Source organism: Cervus elaphus, chromosome 12, assembly GCF_910594005.1.
Source record: "Cervus elaphus chromosome 12, mCerEla1.1, whole genome shotgun sequence".
Classification (NCBI taxonomy): Eukaryota; Metazoa; Chordata; class Mammalia; order Artiodactyla; family Cervidae; genus Cervus; species Cervus elaphus.
The window spans coordinates 47158441-47177310 of NC_057826.1; the positions used below are offsets into that span (position 1 = coordinate 47158441).

Consider the following 18870-nt stretch of genomic DNA (forward strand, 5'->3'; position numbering starts at 1 on the left):
CTTTTATTTTTAGCAGCATTCTAGTATATAATACAGTATTATTAAGTATAGTCTCCATGCTGAACATTATGTCCTGTGACTTATCTATTTTATAATTGGTAGTTTGTACCCTTTGACTCCTTTCACCCATTTCACCTACTCCTAACCAGCCAGCCTCTAGCAACTACCTTTTGTTTGTTTGCTTTTAGATTCTCCATATAAGTGAGATCACTTTGTAGTTTTCTTTTTCTGACTTATTTCACTTAGTGTAATGCCTTCGAGTCCATTCATGTTGTCACAAATTGCAAGATTTCATTCTCTTTTATGGCCAAATAATATATATATATATATATATATAATTTATAGAATATTTTAGTATTTGCATCTTTGTAATATCAGAGAGAGAACATGCACATTTTTCTTTGCTTGTTCATCCCTTGATGGACATATAGGTTGTTTTCATATCTAGACTATTGTAAATACTGTTGGAATGAACATGGAGGTGTATATATGTAAAAAAAAAGAAAAAAAAAAATATATATAGTGTTTTTATTTTCTTTGCATAAATACCCAGAAGTGAGATTGCTGGCTCGTATGATAGTTCTATGTTTAATTTTTGAGGAACTTTTATACTGCTTTCCAAAGTGAGTGTACCAAATTATGTTCCTGACAACAGTGTACAAGGTTTCCCTTTTCTCCACAGCCTTGCCAGAATTTGTTATCTCTTATCTTCTTGATAATAGCTATTCTTACAGGTATAATATCTCACTGAAGTTTTGATTTATATTTCCCTGATGGTTAGTGATGTTGAGTATCTTTGCATGCATCTGTTAGCAATCTATATGTCTTCTTTAGAAACTGTCTATTCACATCTTTTACCCATTTTTAAATCAGTTTGTTGGGTTATTTTATTTGAGTTTAATGAGATTTTTAAAATGTATTTTTGATAGTAACCATTTGCCAGATACATGATTTGCAAATATTTTCTCCTATTTAGTAAATTACCTTTCATTTTGCTGATTTTTTAAAAAATTTTGCTGTGCAAAAGCTTTTCAGTTTGATACAGTCCCATTGGTGTATTATTGCTTTTGTTGCCTTTGCATTTGGTGTCAAATCCAAAAAATAATCACTAAGACAAGTTTCGAGGAGCTAACCACCCATGTTTTTCTTCTAGGAGTTTCATGGTTTTAGGTTTTCCATTCAAATGTTTAATCCATTTGAGTTTATTTTTTGTGTATGGTATAAGATAGTGGTCCATTTTCATTTTTTTATATGTGACTGTTCATTTTTCCTGACACTGTTTATTGAAGAAACTACTATTTTCCCATTGTATACCCTTGGCTCCTTTGTCATAAATTGATTGAGCAAGTTCATTTCTGGGCTCTGTAGTCTGTTCCATTGATCTATGTGTCAGTTTTATGCAAATACCATACTGTTTGATTACTGTAGCTTTGTATAATAGCTTGAAATCTGGGATAACACCATTTTTACTGGATAGTGTATGTGGATCTGTTTATATCTTTTTGTATGTAAGTATTGGAAATCTATAATTTGAAAAATAATGTAAGTTATAAAAATACTAATAATTGGGGGCTTATACCAGTCAGATACAATGTAAACCTTTTACCTCCTTTATTTCATTTAGTTCTCAAAGTGTTATTTTGAAATCAGTGTTACTTTCCTCATTTTAAAAATGAGGAAACTGCAAAACAAAATAAATGAGAAAACTACAGCTTAAAGTAGTTTGGAAGCTTATCTAGGACCCACAGATGGATGGATTTCCCTGAGATCCACACTACAGTTGATAAGATTTCTAAACCTGTCTTCATGAACTGTACCTTTTTTCTTTTAAGATTGCATGTGAAATTAGGTAAAAATAAATAAATTAATAGATATAAGGTATATTAGATCTTTTCTCCCCCCTAGATTTCATATGAACTTTCAGTTCAGTTCAGTCGCTCAGTCGTGTCCGACTTTTTGTGACCCCATGTTTCACCGCACACCAGGCCTCCCTGTCCATCACAAACTCCTGGAATTTGCTCAAACTCATGTCCATCGAGTCGGTGATGCCATCCAGCCATATCATCCTCTGTCATCCCCTTCTCCTCCTGCCCCCAATCCCTCTCAGCATCAGGGTCTTTTCCAATGAGTCAACTCTTCGCATCAGGTGGCCAAAGTATTGGAGTTTCAGCTTTAGCATCAGTCCTTCCAATGAACACCCAGGACTGATCTCCTTGAGGATGGACTGGTTGGATCTCCTTGCAGTCCAAAGGACTCTCAAGAGTCTCCAACACCATAGTTCAAAAGCATCAATTTTTCGGCACTCAGCTTTCTTCACAGTCCAACTCTCACATCCATACATGACCACTGAAAAAACCATAGCCTTGACCAGATGGACCTTTTTTGGCAAAGTAACGTCTCTGCTTTTTAATATGCTATCTAGGTTGGTCATAACTTTCCTTCCAAGGAGTAAGCATCTTTTAATTTCATGGCTGCAGTCACAGTCTGCAGTGATTTTTAGATATGTCTAAAGAAATTAGGGAACAAAAAAAAATATTTATGAATAAACTGGGTGGCAATGTGGAACATTGGAAAAAAAGGGCCCTCTCTCCCTCACTTAGGTCTCTGATCCATTTTGGGTTAATGTTTTTTACATGGTTAGTGTTTTTTACATGGTGTGAGATAAGGGTCAGCTTTCATTCTATTTCCTCTGTTGAATGGTCTTGGCATCTTTGTCAAAATCACCTGACTGGAGACATACAAAATGGCTTTATTTTTGGACTCTCGGTTCTGTTCCATTGATCTGTGTATCAGTTCTTATGCCAGTACTACACTGTCGTGATCACCCTTAACTTTGGAGAGTTAACTGCTTTTAGACCTAAGAAATTATGAGATAAAATTGAAAAAATGTTTAAGGGATAAAAGTCTATTAAATATTAAAGCTCATCTTTGTGGCAAAGATCATACTTAAAATGCTAAAAAATTTTTATCACAACTATTGATACAAGTTGCCAGTGGATTAAGGTTTTTGGGGGCAAGGATCATTTTAAATTATACCTAGTGAACTTATCCATTTGGATAAAATGTCTCAGAGTAAAGATCTAACTAAAGGTAGTAGTCCCCTCATAGAAGCTTGACAACCTCAAAGCAACCTATTTTTAAACTGAGTTTGGGGGAAGAGGTGGGAGGAAGGGAGAAAGAGAGGAGTTCAGGGGAAAGAAGTAGTCTTAAAGAGTTATGAGTGTGGTAATGGCACATGTAACTGACTGGAATCAAATGGGTAAGAAACTTTTGAGAGAGTTATCAGCAAAAGAACATTAAGAATGGTGGACTAAAACCGCTTGTGATTGTTTAAATCTTAGAATAGCTGTGAGATCTCTCAGTCTTCTAAGATGAAGAAGCAGACAATGAGAGTTGCACAGAGAGAGTTTAATGTTTAAACACCTTAAAGGCCTTGGAAACAGCAAAGCAGTATTACTTAAGTGGCAGTATATTTGGCTCATATTTGAAATATTGGGACCTTATTCGTTTAGTCAAGAATAATTATTGCATACAGTCCAGCAGTTCCCCTCTAGCTATATACCCAAGAAAAATGAAGACATATGTCCAAGCAAAACCTGCATGCAAACATTTATAGCCATTTTATTCATAATTGCCCAAACTGGGAACAACTCAAACATCCATCAAGTGGTGAATGGATAAACAAATTATGGTATATCCATGTAATTGAGTCTTTCTTAGCAATTAAAGGCAATGCAGTGCTGATAACAGCAACAACATGGATGCTGAGTGAAAGAAGATAGACTGAAAAATGTACATACTGTACGATTTCATTTATTTGACATTCTGAAAAAGGTAAAACTATAGGGACAGAAATTGAATTAGTGGTTGTGTGGGACTTGGGAAAGGAATCAACTAAAACGGGGCTCAAGGGAACTTTTTGGGATGATGGAAATGTTCTTTATCTTGGTTGTGGTGATGGTTACATGACATAATTTTGTAAAATTTATAGAAATGTATACCTAAAAAGGTATATTTTACCATATGTAAATTTTATTTCAGTAAGTCTAAAAAAATAATAATGAACACTATTAGTGCCAAAAATAAATTAGGTCAAAATAAATTTTGAACAAATTAATGTATTGGTGATATACTGGGATGAGTAAACAGACTAGGTTCTGCTCCCAAGGAGTTAATGCCTAGTGTATTAAAAGAACATATTTTTAATATGTTTTTGAAATTAAAATTTTTTTCCGTAAAAATATCTTTATATCATCATTTGATATATACATTTCTGTGTGTGTATATATAATATATAACATGAAACTACATATCCATATTGTACATAATGCTTTCTGATATTTTATGGAAGATAGTGTTTAACAGTTACCAAAATTCCAAAATATAAGTTACCATTAAGTACAGTTTTTATCCAGTAAATAAAAAAGATTGAATTGATGTTAACAACTGCTAATCTCTGGTTTCTGTTGAAACAAGTGAGAGACTGTTTTTACAAGCATGAAAATAAATCTGTTGTTTTTCTTTCACTAAATTTTCCTAAGTGCAAAGTGGTGATGACACCTCTGCTTACCTAGATCAGGTGGCCATTTTTTTTTAATGCTAGTGTTTGAACAGATGGCTTTTGCCATGTGAAACATGGCCCTTGATGGTTGGAAATTACTAAAGATGGGAGGTAATTCTGTGAAGAGACAAATCTGTTTCAGCTTGGAACAGTGATAATTGAATTAAATTATTGTAGTCAGACAGTATTTATTGTAATAGGTCTTCACCATCCAGGGTTACTTCCCCTGTGTGAATATGATAGGGAAACCAGACCTCAGTTTCCTGATAGTATAGCGTGCCTATCCTTCAGTCTGCTGGAAGCAAGCTTTACCAAACAAGTTATTTTAATCACATTACACACAAACCTTCCAAGAAGTTTACCAAAAATAATCTGAATACTGTGGAAATTATCTTTGATGGAAATACACTCTGCTAAAGTAGTGTAAAGTACTCAAGTAGTACTAAAGTACTCTGCTAAAGTGGTAGCACTCTGCTAAACCTGAGGGAGACAGATAACTGTTAAATGTCTTTTGGTCCTTATGAATGTGTGTATGGTATGTGGGCAGGGAGAAATGGAAGATGTAGAAAAATGTAAGGAAATGGCAAATAACTGATTTAAAATAAGAATGATTTAAAGAGATCACTTAATTTTGTATAAATTTGGAAACTGAGACTTCCTTGGTGTCCAGTGGCTAAGACTCCATGCTCCCAATGCAGGGGATCAGGCTTGGATCCCTGGTGGAGGAATTAGATCCCTTATGTGCTGCATGTAGCGCCTAAGACCTGGCACAGCCAAATAAATAAAGTTTGGAAGCATTTTCATGTCATATATGAGAATTATTCTCTGGTCTCTAATTTTAAGATATTTTGAAATCCTTCCCCCCCGCTTCCCAGAGCAGTTTCTAGTTCTTTAAGAGGCTATATTTAATATCTATCTTAAGTATATCTTTGTGTTTAGCATTGAACAAAAAGTATAGCTATTAGGTGGCTGTAGGTGGCATCCGATAGAAAGTAATTTTGTTTGTATGTTCTCTACTTTGGTTAGGAGTCCTCAGAACATATGGAGGGGTTTTGTGTTTTTTTAATAGCAATGATAGATACTGAAGTGGCTGGTTTTTAGAAATATTAATACATGTGTTGGGGATGATCTAGAAAATTGGTCATGGGTAGACACTTTTTCTGTAAAGAGCCGGATAGTAAATATTTTTAGGTTTGTGGGCTATACAGTCTTTGTCACAACTACAACTTGGCTGTTGTAGTGTGAAAGCAGCCATGGACAGTGTGTACATAAATGGATGTGGGTGACTAAGCCTGTGGGCCATAGTTTGCAGACTCCCACAAACATTATGTGTTTTAAGCCAAAAACTTCGTACAAATGTGTTTTAGATATATTTATTTATACATTTAACAAATATTTAGTGCCAAGTTAAGAGCTTATGTGCCAGGTACTATGCCAAGGACTAGGCATAGAGCAGTGAACAAGGCAGGAGTATGATTGCTACCCTCATGGAGTTCATAATATAGTGGGGAAAAACACCCTGATCAAGTTTTTACGTTTTTAAATGTGTGAGACAAACAATAACATTGAGGGACTTTACAATATAAAGCCCTGTGGTGAATCATTTTGTAAAATAGATGATTCCTGTGTGAAGCCAATATTACTCATTGTGATTTCAATTCATTAAAATTTGTACTACATTTTCCTACAAAAAATTTGGCACTTATAGTGTTTCTTCTCAAAGACAAAATTATTTGACCAAAGCACTTTTCTTGTTTGTGACACTCACTCAAAGTAAATTAACATGTGTATAATTAGAATTATAGCAAAGTCTACTTGATAGTTTTATATATTTTCCTTTCAGATATAATTGCTGTTGAATTTTATTATGTCTCAGTACCATCTACTGTTAATATATGATGTTTATTTTTTATCTGTAGACGTCCATTGTCTGAAGGGACAGTTCATTTACATTCAGAAACTAAGGTATGAATTTAAACTTTTTGTGAATGTGATTACAGTCTGTAGAAGTTAGGTTGGCTTTTAGTGTCTTTCTTATACAAAACAGTATGACTCTATAAATATAGAATATTAGCCTTGATATTTAAAAGATATGTTTATGAAATATTGCTCATAAAATGAATCCTTTTTTGTCTCATAATTTCCCTGAACAGTTTGAAGATACATTAATTTTTAGTTTTCTCTCTGAAGCCCCAATTTATTAAATGGAATATCTGAAAAAGAAAAGAATTTAAAAACAGTGAAGGTGACTTGGGAGGTTTATCCATTTGTTTAAATATTTACAGTGTGTAGAGATCACTATTCCAGGTGCTGGGCATACTGGGATGTATAGATTCCATCCATGGGGGTCTTAGACCCAGGGGATAGTATACATGGAGACGTGTCTGAACAAGAATTGATGAGGAGAATTAAATTCTGTAAATCAGAACATCCAGTTGAACATTCTGCTAACTACCTGAATATCTTCAGATCTTTGGGACTCATTTTCTTATCTTAAATCTCTTGGTTCTAGTAATAACTAGGTCTTTTCTAGCTATACAGTTCTGGATTCCTTAAAATACAGTTTGATTAATTCTGTGAAAATAGGAATTCTGTGTAGCAAACTAGTGATTCTGTGTATTATGTAATTGCCTTCCTAGGCAACTGATGAGAATGTAATTAATTAATCAGTCATTTAAATTCTTTTCCTATAGCCAAAGACCAAAAATGTTGATCCCATAAACAAAGTTCAGAACAAACTACACTCTGCAAGTAAAGGAAGGAAATCCAATTCAAGGTATAGAACAGTTTTTTAAAATATTACTTTCTTTTTTTAGTTTCATAATTTACCGTATCATTGTTCTTAACTAGTAAGTTTTGGTTCTCTGGATCTTTTTATACTCCAAAAGATACAAAATTACACTCTATTTTTCTCCACATTTAGTAATTTAAAGCATCTTCTAATCAGAAATATCTGATTAGATAAGCAAAAATGCCACATGTCAAAAATTTTAACTGTTATTTTTAGCTAGTTAGTTTCTTAGATCAGAAACTAGAACCTAGATGTCTTTTTCTGCCTAGTTCTCTCAAATAGACTGAATAGTCTTACACTTTTTGAACACCATGCATTATTGTGTATATTGAGACACAGAATTATTTTGGCATGCTCTCAATAAAACTACAGTATAGTTATAATTTACATTCTATTGTTTTGGGTGAAAAAAATTTTCAAGACTATTTTTAGTACTTTAAGCACTAAAAGGAGACCCAAGAGATTCTTTAGTAGACCTTCTTGAAAAGGAGTCTCACACCTGCAGTGGATTATACCAACCAGCTTCTAATTCACAGTAAATTATTAAATTTATATGTCTATTGCTTAAACTGATAATTGCATTATAATTCTGGAAAAATCTTTGTTAATCCTTGTGTCTTTTTGTTGTTCAGTCGCTAAGTTGTGTCCGACTGCAACCCCATGAACTGCAGCTTGCCAGACTTCCCTGTCATTCACTATCTCCCAGAATTTGTTCAAACTCATGTCCATCGAGTCAGTAATGCCATCCAACCATCTCATTTTCTGTCGCCCCCTTCTTGCCCTCAATCTTTCCTAGCATTAGGGTCCTTTCCAATGAGTTGACTCTTTACATCAGGTGGCCAAAGTATTGGAGCTTCAGCTTCAGCATCAGTCATTTCAATGAATATTCAGGGTTGATTTAGGATTGACTGGTTTGATCTCCTTGATGTCCAAGGGACTCTTCAAGAGTCTTCTCCAGCACCACAGTTTGAAAGCATCAATTCTTTGGTGCTCACTCAGGCTTCTTTATGGTTCAACTCTCACATCCATACATGACTACTGGAAAAAACATAGCTTTGACTAATGTCTTTGCTTTTTAATATTCTGTCTAGGTATGTCATAGCTTTTCTTCCAAGGAGCAAGCATCTTTTCATTTCATGGCTGCCATCACTGTCTGCAGTGACTTTGGAGCCCAGTAAAATGAAATCTGATACTGTTTCCACTTTTTCCCCATCTATTTGCCATGAAGTGATTGGACCTGATGTCATGATCTTAGTTTTTTGAATGTTGAGTTTTAAGCCAGCTTTTTCACTCTCCTCTTTCACCTTCACCAAGAAAAGCCAAGTAAAGTTTTTATTTTTTGAATACAAGAGACCAGAAACACAGGGTGAAAGGATAAGGAAGAAAAAAATCTAAAATTGATAGAAGAAAAGAGAACATATGCTGCATACATAAGTACATACATAACTGGAAAGGGTTATCTTACTTTCAGACTTCAGGTTTACATTTTAAATAAAAGGTTTTTTTCCCAAAAGAATTGTAAAGCCTTTGTTTATGTGTTAAAAGTGAGTTAGGCTTTAAAGTTAAAAGTAAGGCTTTCAGAAAAAGACTAAATGAATTAGTGCTGGCCCATTCCTCAATGCCTTTGATAGTGACTTTTATTTCGTATTTCTCCCCTTATTTAAAATTTTAAAAAAACACAACTTTTTGGTAGATTTTGATCCTGCTTATAATGTTTCTTTAGGTGGAAAATATGTGGAGTTTGAGCTAAGAACTCTTTACAATTGTTTCTCAAAAGATGTTCTTCAGTGTTTGCAGACTTACGGCTAGAGTGATATCAAATTGTACAGTTCTTTCCCAGCAGCATGTAAAATTAAAAGCCATAGTCTGGATTTGACCTGGGAGGCCAAGTTCAGTACTCTTAGTTTTGGTGTTCAGTTGAGAGTGCTGACCTAAAACAAATAATTCTTTAGCAAAAAATATGTTTGTTTGGAATCAGCAGAGAATTGCACTTTGGGATCTGTCACCATGGCGAGCCACATGCAGGTCCCTGCACAGCAAAGCAAGGGTGACTCTTGGGGGAAAAAGGAAGCTGGGAGGACTGTAGGGGACAAAGGCTTTCATCAGCTGAGCCGTAGCTGGAAAGGAAGAGGAGTCTTTCTTTATACTCGGGCTTTGCTGTTGTCGCGTGGTGTGAGAGTTCCTCCTCCCGGTCTCCTGACTGTTTAATTGAGGTTTCTGTTTTTTTTTTTACATTGTCAATGTCTTGAATAACTGGCATCATAAAGCCTTCTCCAGTTCTGTGATTGTCATAAAGATTAAAAGTCTACTAAATCTCTTGTTGTATAGTCCTTGAAAGTATCAATTGTAGATATCATGATAAACTTAAAATTTATAATAATAATTTTGATCTGCTTTTTTACTTGAATAAAGGTCATATCTGGGAATCATATCTACTTTTTATATTACACACACACACACACACACACACACATATATATTTCTCTTTTTAGTGTAAAATTGAAATACTGTCATGTGCAGACTGCCAATGATGTTGCCATTCCAGAGGATTTCTCAGACTTTTCTCTTGAAAAAACAATTAGCAAGATTGAAGGGCAACTAGAGGAAGAAGGCTTACCTGATTATATAAATGATGATATTTTTTCTGGTGTTAGTGAAGATATTGGAACAGGTAGGTTTTTTGTTTATTCTTCTATCACAATTGCTTAAAAAACAACATTGAGAACAATATTTCTTGTATTTAGAAAATGTATTATGATGTGTTGCATTTGTTTGATAGATGAAATAAAATTGCTTTTGAGTCAGTAATTGTTAAAAATGGATGATGGGTAAGCAGAGTTTCACTGAACCAGTCTCACTACTTTTATATATGTTTGATATTTTCCATTATAAAAGGTAAAAATAAAAAGAACTATCTAGGATTAGTTTCATTGACCTTTTTTCAACTAAAGTTATATGCCCCATAGCTTATTATTAAAACATTGAAATTTTTAAAAAATGTTTCTTTGAATTCATTTGATGTTACTGAATTCTCTTTATTGTGTATTAAATCAACATATGTTAAAGGATAAATGAATTATTGATTAGCCTCAGGTAAAATAATGAATTTTCTAATGAATATTATTTTCTTTCTTATAAACTCATTCTCTGCATACCACTAGAAAAATACTTAGTCTAAGTCATCAAAAACATTATGTTAGTTACCGGTAGTGCCTCTAAAATTGTTAGATTTATGAGCAGCCACCTATTCTATTGTACATAAAAACCAATACAGTTGAGTTTATATGAACATAGTTAATGTTGAATGTAATTAACCAGGTTCAGGCAAACTGCTTAGTCCCTCTGTAATAGCAATGTCTTCACTTGAAAATTTAGCAGTTTATATTAATATTAGATGATCATGAAGTTTTGCTCAATATTCTGATGCTGTGATAATCTCATTGATTTACATGTGTAATGATGATTATGCAGCTGCTGCTAGTTAGTCATAAATGAGGAATAATCCATTTATGCATTTGTTACGTTTACTGACCTATCCAAGCTTTCTGAGGCTATTCGTTAAGAGTGAAGGCAAGTGAAAGAAAAAATTACCTTCATGCCTCAAGATGCCTTCAAGGATGCAGTGGTCAGATATTGGCTGTTCCTCAGTTAATAGTCACTGGTGGTCTAGTTAGAGAGTTCCTCTGCCCGGGTATAAGAACCAGCACAAACCACCTTAAAGTGCTGCTTTGTCTCTTATTGCTTAATGACCTCTCTGCCACTTTTGCATCCTCCTCTTTTCACAGTCTTTGACCAAGGTGTCTCCCCTTTTAGGGAGTTCTTGCCTATTCCACATGATTGCCTAGAATGGCTGGGTTATGTGCGGAAGGAAGCAATGAAAAAGTAGTAGCACAAAACTTTGTAAGGCTGCTTTGTAAGTCTAAAATTGTGTAAATGTACAAAATGTAAGTAAGTGTACAAAGCACTGCTTTATAAGACTAAAGTTGGAGCGGGATGAGAGGGGAGGTTCATGCTGTGTACCTCCAGAGACAGAGCACTCAGCTCCTTGATGATACTGCTGAGGTTAGAGTTGGGGAGAGAAAGAGATGGATTGTTTCCCTTCTGTCCTCTGCTAACCTGGAGGCTAGAAGGAGAGTTGACTGGAGAAGTCTAGGTATGGCTAGAGCCAAACATAGTTCATCAGCTCCATGTAATGCTGGGGACACTTTATAAGAAGAGCTTTGAAGCAGGAAGTATGTGTGGAGATGTGTGTGCTGTGGAATTTGTCCTAATGATCTTTCGGAGACTGAATGTTAAGATTGTTTACTCAAGATAAGCTTCATGAAGGCAAAGCTTGTCTTACAATATCTGTATTATGCCTGGAATGTAGTAAAGACTTAATGTATATCTTTTTAATTACTGATTGGATGAATTATGAGTGAGTTCCAAGTTCAGCTTTCACTTTATGTATTTTTTATATGCCTAAAAACTGCAAATTTACCGATATTATTGAACTTTTGCTAGCAATGAAATACTAAAAGTAGATCTTAATTAGGGATTTGTGGGGAAAAAAGCTTCAGCAGTAAGGTATTTGTGTACTTTTCTGCTTCTCAGACACATACACTACATGTTAACTTAGGTGAAATTGGGATGTGTGTTGCAGTTGGTGGCATTTTATGATTGCAGTAGTTGGGACTGAAGTTGAGTTTTGCTAGAAAGGATTTGTGTGTGTTTCTGCCAAACACTTTGGGAGCATTATTGACCTGAAACCACTTTAAATTCTGCTTGAGGTGTTTTGAATGACCTGGGTAAGTATGAATTCAGCCTGTAAACTACTGGCTTTTAGTTCTGATTCTCAGGAAATGTTTTTGATTTTTCCCTCCCTTTCTTTACTCTTTTTATATTGAGATATACACAGTTCCTTTTATACCTGGGTAGATTTTTCATTTGCCTCCACATTAGGGACTGTGTCTTTAGTGTTTTCTTCCGTGTTTCCTAAAAGGGATCTCCTATTAGACTCTTCATCTTGAGCACTTTTTTCCTTCATAAAATAATAGTCTGTTTTACAATTGATGGCATCTTAGATTCAATGAAAGACAATATATATTATTATTGATGCAGAAGCACAGATTAGATTTCTGAAGGCCAAACTCCGTGTTATGCAGGAAGAATTGGATAATGTTGTCTGTGAATGCAATAAAAAGGTAAGTTTTTAAAACCTTTCAGAATAAATGCTCTTATAATCAAAGACATTTTGGGAGCAGTTTTTAATTTTATTTTAAAAATAGCTTCACTGAAGTATAATTCACAGTTAACTTTTACATTCAAAAATTGTGTATAAATACTGAACTTTGTTCTGAGATGTTGAGTTTCCAGAGCTGAAGAGTTTTATGTTTGTTAGCAATTAGAATGCTCTGTATTAGGCTGAGATATGTAAGCTATTAATATTAAACAGAAATAAAACATCTGACTTCCATTTTTGAGACTGAAAATGGAGTGTAATTTATTTTTCTTTATGAAATGAGTATAAATATCTCATCAGAGATCATATAATGGAATATTACTCAGCCATAAAAAGGAATACATTTGAGTCAGTCCTAATGAGATGGATGAACTTGGAGCTTACTATACAGAGTGAAGTAAGTCAGAAAGAGAAAAACAAATATTGTATATTAATGCACTAGAAAGATAATATTGATAACTGTTTTCAGGGCAGCAGTGGAGATGCAGACATAGAGAACAGACTTGTGGACACAGTGTGGGAAGGAGAGGGAGGGGATGAATTGAAAGAGTAACATTGAAACATATACATTACCACATGTAAAATAGATAGCCAGTTTGTTGTATGATGCAGGGAGCTCAAACCCAGATGCTCTGTTGTGACAACCAAAAGGTCTGGGATGGGATGGGAGGTGGGAAGGAGTTTCAAGAGAGAGGGGACATATGTATACCAATGGCTGATTCATGTTGATGTATAGCAGAAACTAACACATTATTGTAAAGCAATTATTCTCCAATTAAAAATAAATTACTTCTTTTAAAATAAAGTATTTTAAAATAAAAAGATCATATGAAGCTACTTTATGTTTTCAGCTTTATGATTTTTATTTTTGCTTTATGTTTTGATACAAAATCTTGTGTGTTTCTTCATATAATCTATAATTTCATAACTGTATAGGAGGATGAAATTCAGGATTTAAAGTCTCAACTGAAAAATTTTGAAGAAGATTGTGTGAGACAGCAGCGGACAATTAATTTGCAACAATCTCAAACAGAAAAGTTTAAAACTCTTTTTGAAGAAGCAAACAAAAAATGTGATGGATTACAGCAACAGTTGTCTTCAGTAGAAAGGGTAATAATTTTTCTATTTTTTCCTAATCTAATGCCAAAGATTCACAAAAACACAAAAGTCACATGTTTGCTTAGACACCACTTTTCATGGTTCAGTTATTTTGTTAGTGTTTCCTAAAACCTCTTCCCCCGTTATTAGAACAGTGTTTTTTAGTAGCATTACTGAAATATAATTCACATACAATACGTGTTACCTTTAAAGTATACAGTTTGGTGGCTTTCAGAGGATTCACAGAGTCCTGCAGCTGTCACCACTGTCAAGTTTGGGACATTTTCATCACCTGGAAAGTCGCTCTGTACCCTCTAGCCATAGTACCTCAACCCATTTCACCCCATCCCCTCCAGCTCTAGGCAGCTTCTCACTTATTTTCTGTCTCGATAGATTGGCCTATTCTGGACATTTCTGGACAGGTAGACTCATACAGTATGTGATACTTCAGAACCAACATTTTTTGCTTAATGTTTTTTTCGTCTACATTGTAGCATGTTAGGACTCCATTGCTTTTTATAGAGTAATATTCCTTGTAATAGAGTATATGGATATAATACATTTTATTTGTTTATCAGTTGACGGACATTTGGGTTATTCTGTTTTGGAACTGTTTTGGATAATGCTGTACTATGAACATGCATATACAAGTTTTTGTGTGGATATATGTTTTTGTTTTTCTTGGATATATGCCTAGGAGCGGAATTACTGGATTTATGTTTTGTCTGTTTGTTTTTTTATTTTTTTTATTTTTGACTGCTGTATCTTCATTGATGCGTGCAGGCTTTCTCTAGTTGCAGCGAGTGGGGGCTGCTCTTTGTTGTGGTGTGCAGGCTTCTCATTTAGGTGGTTTCTCTTGTTGCGAAACACAGGCCCTAGCCCCATGGGCTTCAGTAGTTGTGGCATGCAGTCTTTTGGTTTCTAGAGAACAGGCTCAGTAGTTGTGGCTCACAGGCCTAGCTGCTCCACAGCATGTGGGATTCTCTCGGACCAGGGATTGAACCTGAGTCCCCTGCACTGGCAGGTGGATTCCCAACCACTGGACCGCCAGGGAGGTCCCAATCTTATGTTTAGCCTTTTGAGGAACTTCAGACTGTTTTCCAAATCACCTATACCATTTTTACATTTCTACCAGCAGTGTATAAGGGTTCCAGTTTCACCACATCCTACAAGTACATGTTAGATTGGGAATACCAATCCCCTGTGAATACTGAGGGGTGACTGTTTACTGTTCTATGCGTTTTGACAAGGGCATTGTCAGATAACCATAGCCAAAACTGAGTTATATCCCCCCAAAAATTTCTTTGTGAATTTAGTCCTGTCTCTACTCCAAACCTTAGACAACCACTCATCTGTTTTTGATTCTTATATTTTGGCCTTTTCTAGAATGTCATATAAATAGAATTACATAGTAACCTCTTGAGTCTGATTTTTTAACTTAGCATAATGCATTTCTGATTCATCCATGTTATAATCTGTCCTTTTTTATTATTGATTGTAACATAGAGTGAAATACCACATTTTGTTTGTCTATTCATCTGGGAAGGAAAATTACTTATAGTGTCTCATAGTCTAAGCCTGTGCTTTTGAAAATGATAGCCACTCATGTGAGGCTAGTCCAAATTGTGTCATGCTGTGAGTGTAAATCAGTATCTAATTTTGAAGAGTAAATACAAAGAAAGATGTAAAATCTCATTAATATTTTAATATTGGTTACATGTTGAAATGGTAATACTTTGGGTATGCTGGGATAAGTGAAATATAGTAATAAAATTAATTTTACCTATTTCTTCTTAAAGTGGCTATTAGAAAATGTAAAATTACATATGTAGTTTGTACTATATTTCTGTTGCTTTAAAAAATAAAGGCAAGTGGTCTAAGAAAGAACAAACTATTATACCTGGGAAACAACTGTGAGTTTACGATTTGTCATCAGGCATCCAAGCTGTGATCATGTCACTGTTCTAGTGGATGTAACTTGCCTAAATCTTTGATTCTTTTCTTGTTCTTGGCCCTCATACCCAATCCTGTGCTTTCTTGCTTCTAAATGTTTTTCATTCATCTCTTGTTTTCGTTTACTTTCTAACACCATACACAAAAATAAACTCAAAATGGATTAAAGATCTAAATGTAAGACCAGAAACTATAAAACTCCTAGAGGAGAACATAGGCAAAACACTCTCCGACATAAATCACAGCAGGATCCTCTATGACCCACCTCCCAGAATATTGGAAATAAAAGCAAAACTAAACAAATGGGACCTAATGAAACTTAAAAGCTTTTGCACAACAAAGGAAACTATAAGTAAGGTGAAAAGACAGCCGTCAGATTGGGAGAAAATAATAGCAAATGAAGCAACAGACAAAGGACTAATCTCAAAAATATACAAGCAACTCCTGAAGCTCAATTCCAGAAAAATAAATGACCCAATCAAAAAATGGGCCAAAGAACTAAACAGACATTTCTCCAGAGAAGACATACAGATGGCTAACAAACACATAAAAAGATGCTCAACATCACTCATTATCAGAGAAATGCAAATCAAAACCACAATGAGGTACCATTACACACCAGTCAGGATGGCTGCTATCCAAAAGTCTACAAGCAATAAATGCTGGAGAGGGTGTGGAGAAAAGGGAACCCTCTTACACTGTTGGTGGGAATGCAAACTAGTACAGCCGCTATGGAGAACAGGGTGGAGATTTCTTAAAAAACTGGAAATAGAACTGCCATATGACCCAGCAATCCCACTTCTGGGCATACACACTGAGGAAACTAGATCTGAAAGAGACACGTGCACCCCAGTGTTCATCGCAGCACTGTTTACAATAGCCAGGACATGGAAGCAACCTAGATGCCCATCAGCAGATAAGTGGATAAGGAAGCTGTGGTACATATACACCATGGAATATTACTCAGCCATTAAAAAGAATTCATTTGAACCAGTTCTAATGAGATGGATGAAACTGGAGCCCATTATACAGAGTGAAGTAAGCCAGAAAGACAAAGAACATTACAGCATACTAACACATATATATGGAATTTAGAAAGATGGTAATGATAACCCTATATGCAAAACAGAAAAAGAGACACAGATGTACAGAACAGACTTTTGGACTCTGTGGAAGAAGGCGAGGGTGGGATGTTTCGAGAGAACAGCATGTATATTATCTATAGTGAAACAGATCACCAGCCCAGGTGGGATGCATGAGACAAGTGCTCGGGCCTGGTGCACTGGGAAGACCCAGAGGAATCAGGTGGAGTGGGAGGGGGGATCGGGATGGGGAATACATGTAACTCCATGGCTGATTCCTGTCAATGTATGACAAAACCCACTGCAATGTTGTGAAGTAATTAGCCTCCAACTAATAAAAAATAAATAAATAAAAATAAAAAAGAAAGAAATGTTTTTCATCTCTTGTTTTCATTCCCCATTGCTACTTCTTGGTTCAAGCTATTATGTCTTATTTCTGAATCCTCTTCACTGGTCATTATATGTCCTTTGTCTTTTCCCTGGTATCCTGTACCCTGTCAAAAGATTAATATCCTCAAAAGACCACATTGATTATAACTCTTTTATGTAGGCAGAAAAGGAACTAATATTTTTTGAGTGCTGTCTGTCAGGTAAAACACACTGGGAAACTGAGTCTGAGAGGTTGAGCAAATTGTCTACAGTCAAATAGGAATGGCAGAGCAGGATTCAAACTGTGTTTATTTGACTCTGAAAATCATGTAGACTCTTTCTCCAACCCCCAAATAAATGGACTTAAACACATTTCATTGTTTAGGGTTAAGTATTTGAAAATTTTATTTCATGGTGAACGTATAAAGACATTATGATACATTGGCTAGCTGAAGATTTTATGAAAACTTGCATTGACTCTGAACTTCCCAGCTTTAATTCCTATCTGCCTATTGGCCAGACAGACAAAACATAGTTCTCCTGGGTTGTATGATACTCAGGATTGAATCTTTCTTTGTTAATTCTGTTCATTTTTTCTCTCTCTCAAATTAAGTCTCAGTGTACAGTTCAGAGAAATACAAAACAGAGCTTAAGCAGCTCCTTCTATAAACCTGGAAAAACCAACTATTAAAACATTGTTATAATGTTAACTTATTTTAGCTGTTGATTCTAACAGATGGAGTCATTCTTAAAATATAAAGTCAGAAACCATTTTACCCCATCTTTGGATTTTGTTTTTCTATTAATGATATGTTTACAAACCAACTCTATTGAGGAATAACTTAAACACAATATACTTGACTTAACTGTACAATTCATTGAATTTTAGCAAGTTAATACATGCTTGTAACCACCACCATGATTAACATAAAATTTCTGTCACTCCCCCAAGTTTCCTTTGTCTCTTCCCACTAAATCCCCAGTCTCTCTAATCATGGCCCCAAGCAGCCACTGATTTGCATTCTTTTATTGCAAGTTCATTTTCCTTGTTATAAAATTTCATATAGATGGAAACTTAAGTATGTACTTTTTTGCATCTGTTTTCTTCAGCATAATGTTGTTGAGGTTCATCAGTGTTGCTTGCTTTATGGTTCGTTCTCATATATTGCTGAGTGGTATTCATTTATGGATTTACCACATTTCATCTGGTCACCAATTGATGGGAATTTGAGTTATTTCCAGCTTCGGGCTATGAGAAGTAAAGCCACTATGAATTTACATGTACAAGTGCTTTGTGTAGATACATGTTTTTGTGTAAACATATTCAGTATCATTCATGATGTTGATGAAGTGCCTAGGAGTAGAACTTCTGGGTTTATGGAAAGTGCATGTTTAACTTTTTAAGAAGCTGTCAAACTGTGTTCTAAAGTGATTATACCGTTTTTCATTCCCAGTAGCAATGTATGAGAGTTCCAGTTACCCTTATTCTCTAACACTTGGTATTATCAGTCTTTTAGGATCAGAAGATCAGAAGCAGTATCTCAGTATAGTTTCATTTGTATTTCCTTGCTAACTATTGATCGTGAGTATCTTTTTAGGCTTATTGGCTGTTCATGTTATCTTCTCTTCTCATGTATATGTTCAATTTTTTTGCCCAAATTAGAAACATTGGGTTTTATTAAGAGTTCTTAATTTTTCTTATGTAATTTCTTTGCTAGAAAGAATGTATTGTGAATAGTTTTTTGCAGTTTGAGTTGGCATTTAAATTTTTTAACAGTGTCTTTCAGAAGGTAGA

The 18870-nt window shown here is 34.9% G+C and overlaps 1 protein-coding gene across 3 annotated transcripts in view; it reads left to right on the top strand.

Moving 5' to 3' along the window:
* TEX9 (testis expressed 9) overlaps nt 1-18870 on the top strand; it is an 81831-nt gene that overhangs the window by 18433 nt on the left and 44528 nt on the right. For all 3 annotated transcript variants that reach the window (XR_006344189.1, XR_006344188.1, XM_043921182.1), the window contains exons 5-9: nt 6481-6526; nt 7255-7337; nt 9845-10023; nt 12453-12535; nt 13510-13683. Coding sequence is in view for 1 of the 3 variants with exons in the window: in XM_043921182.1 (XP_043777117.1) it covers nt 6481-6526; nt 7255-7337; nt 9845-10023; nt 12453-12535; nt 13510-13683 (565 nt within the window). In the remaining 2 variants the exon portion in view is untranslated. The remainder of the gene's footprint in view (nt 1-6480; nt 6527-7254; nt 7338-9844; nt 10024-12452; nt 12536-13509; nt 13684-18870) is intronic.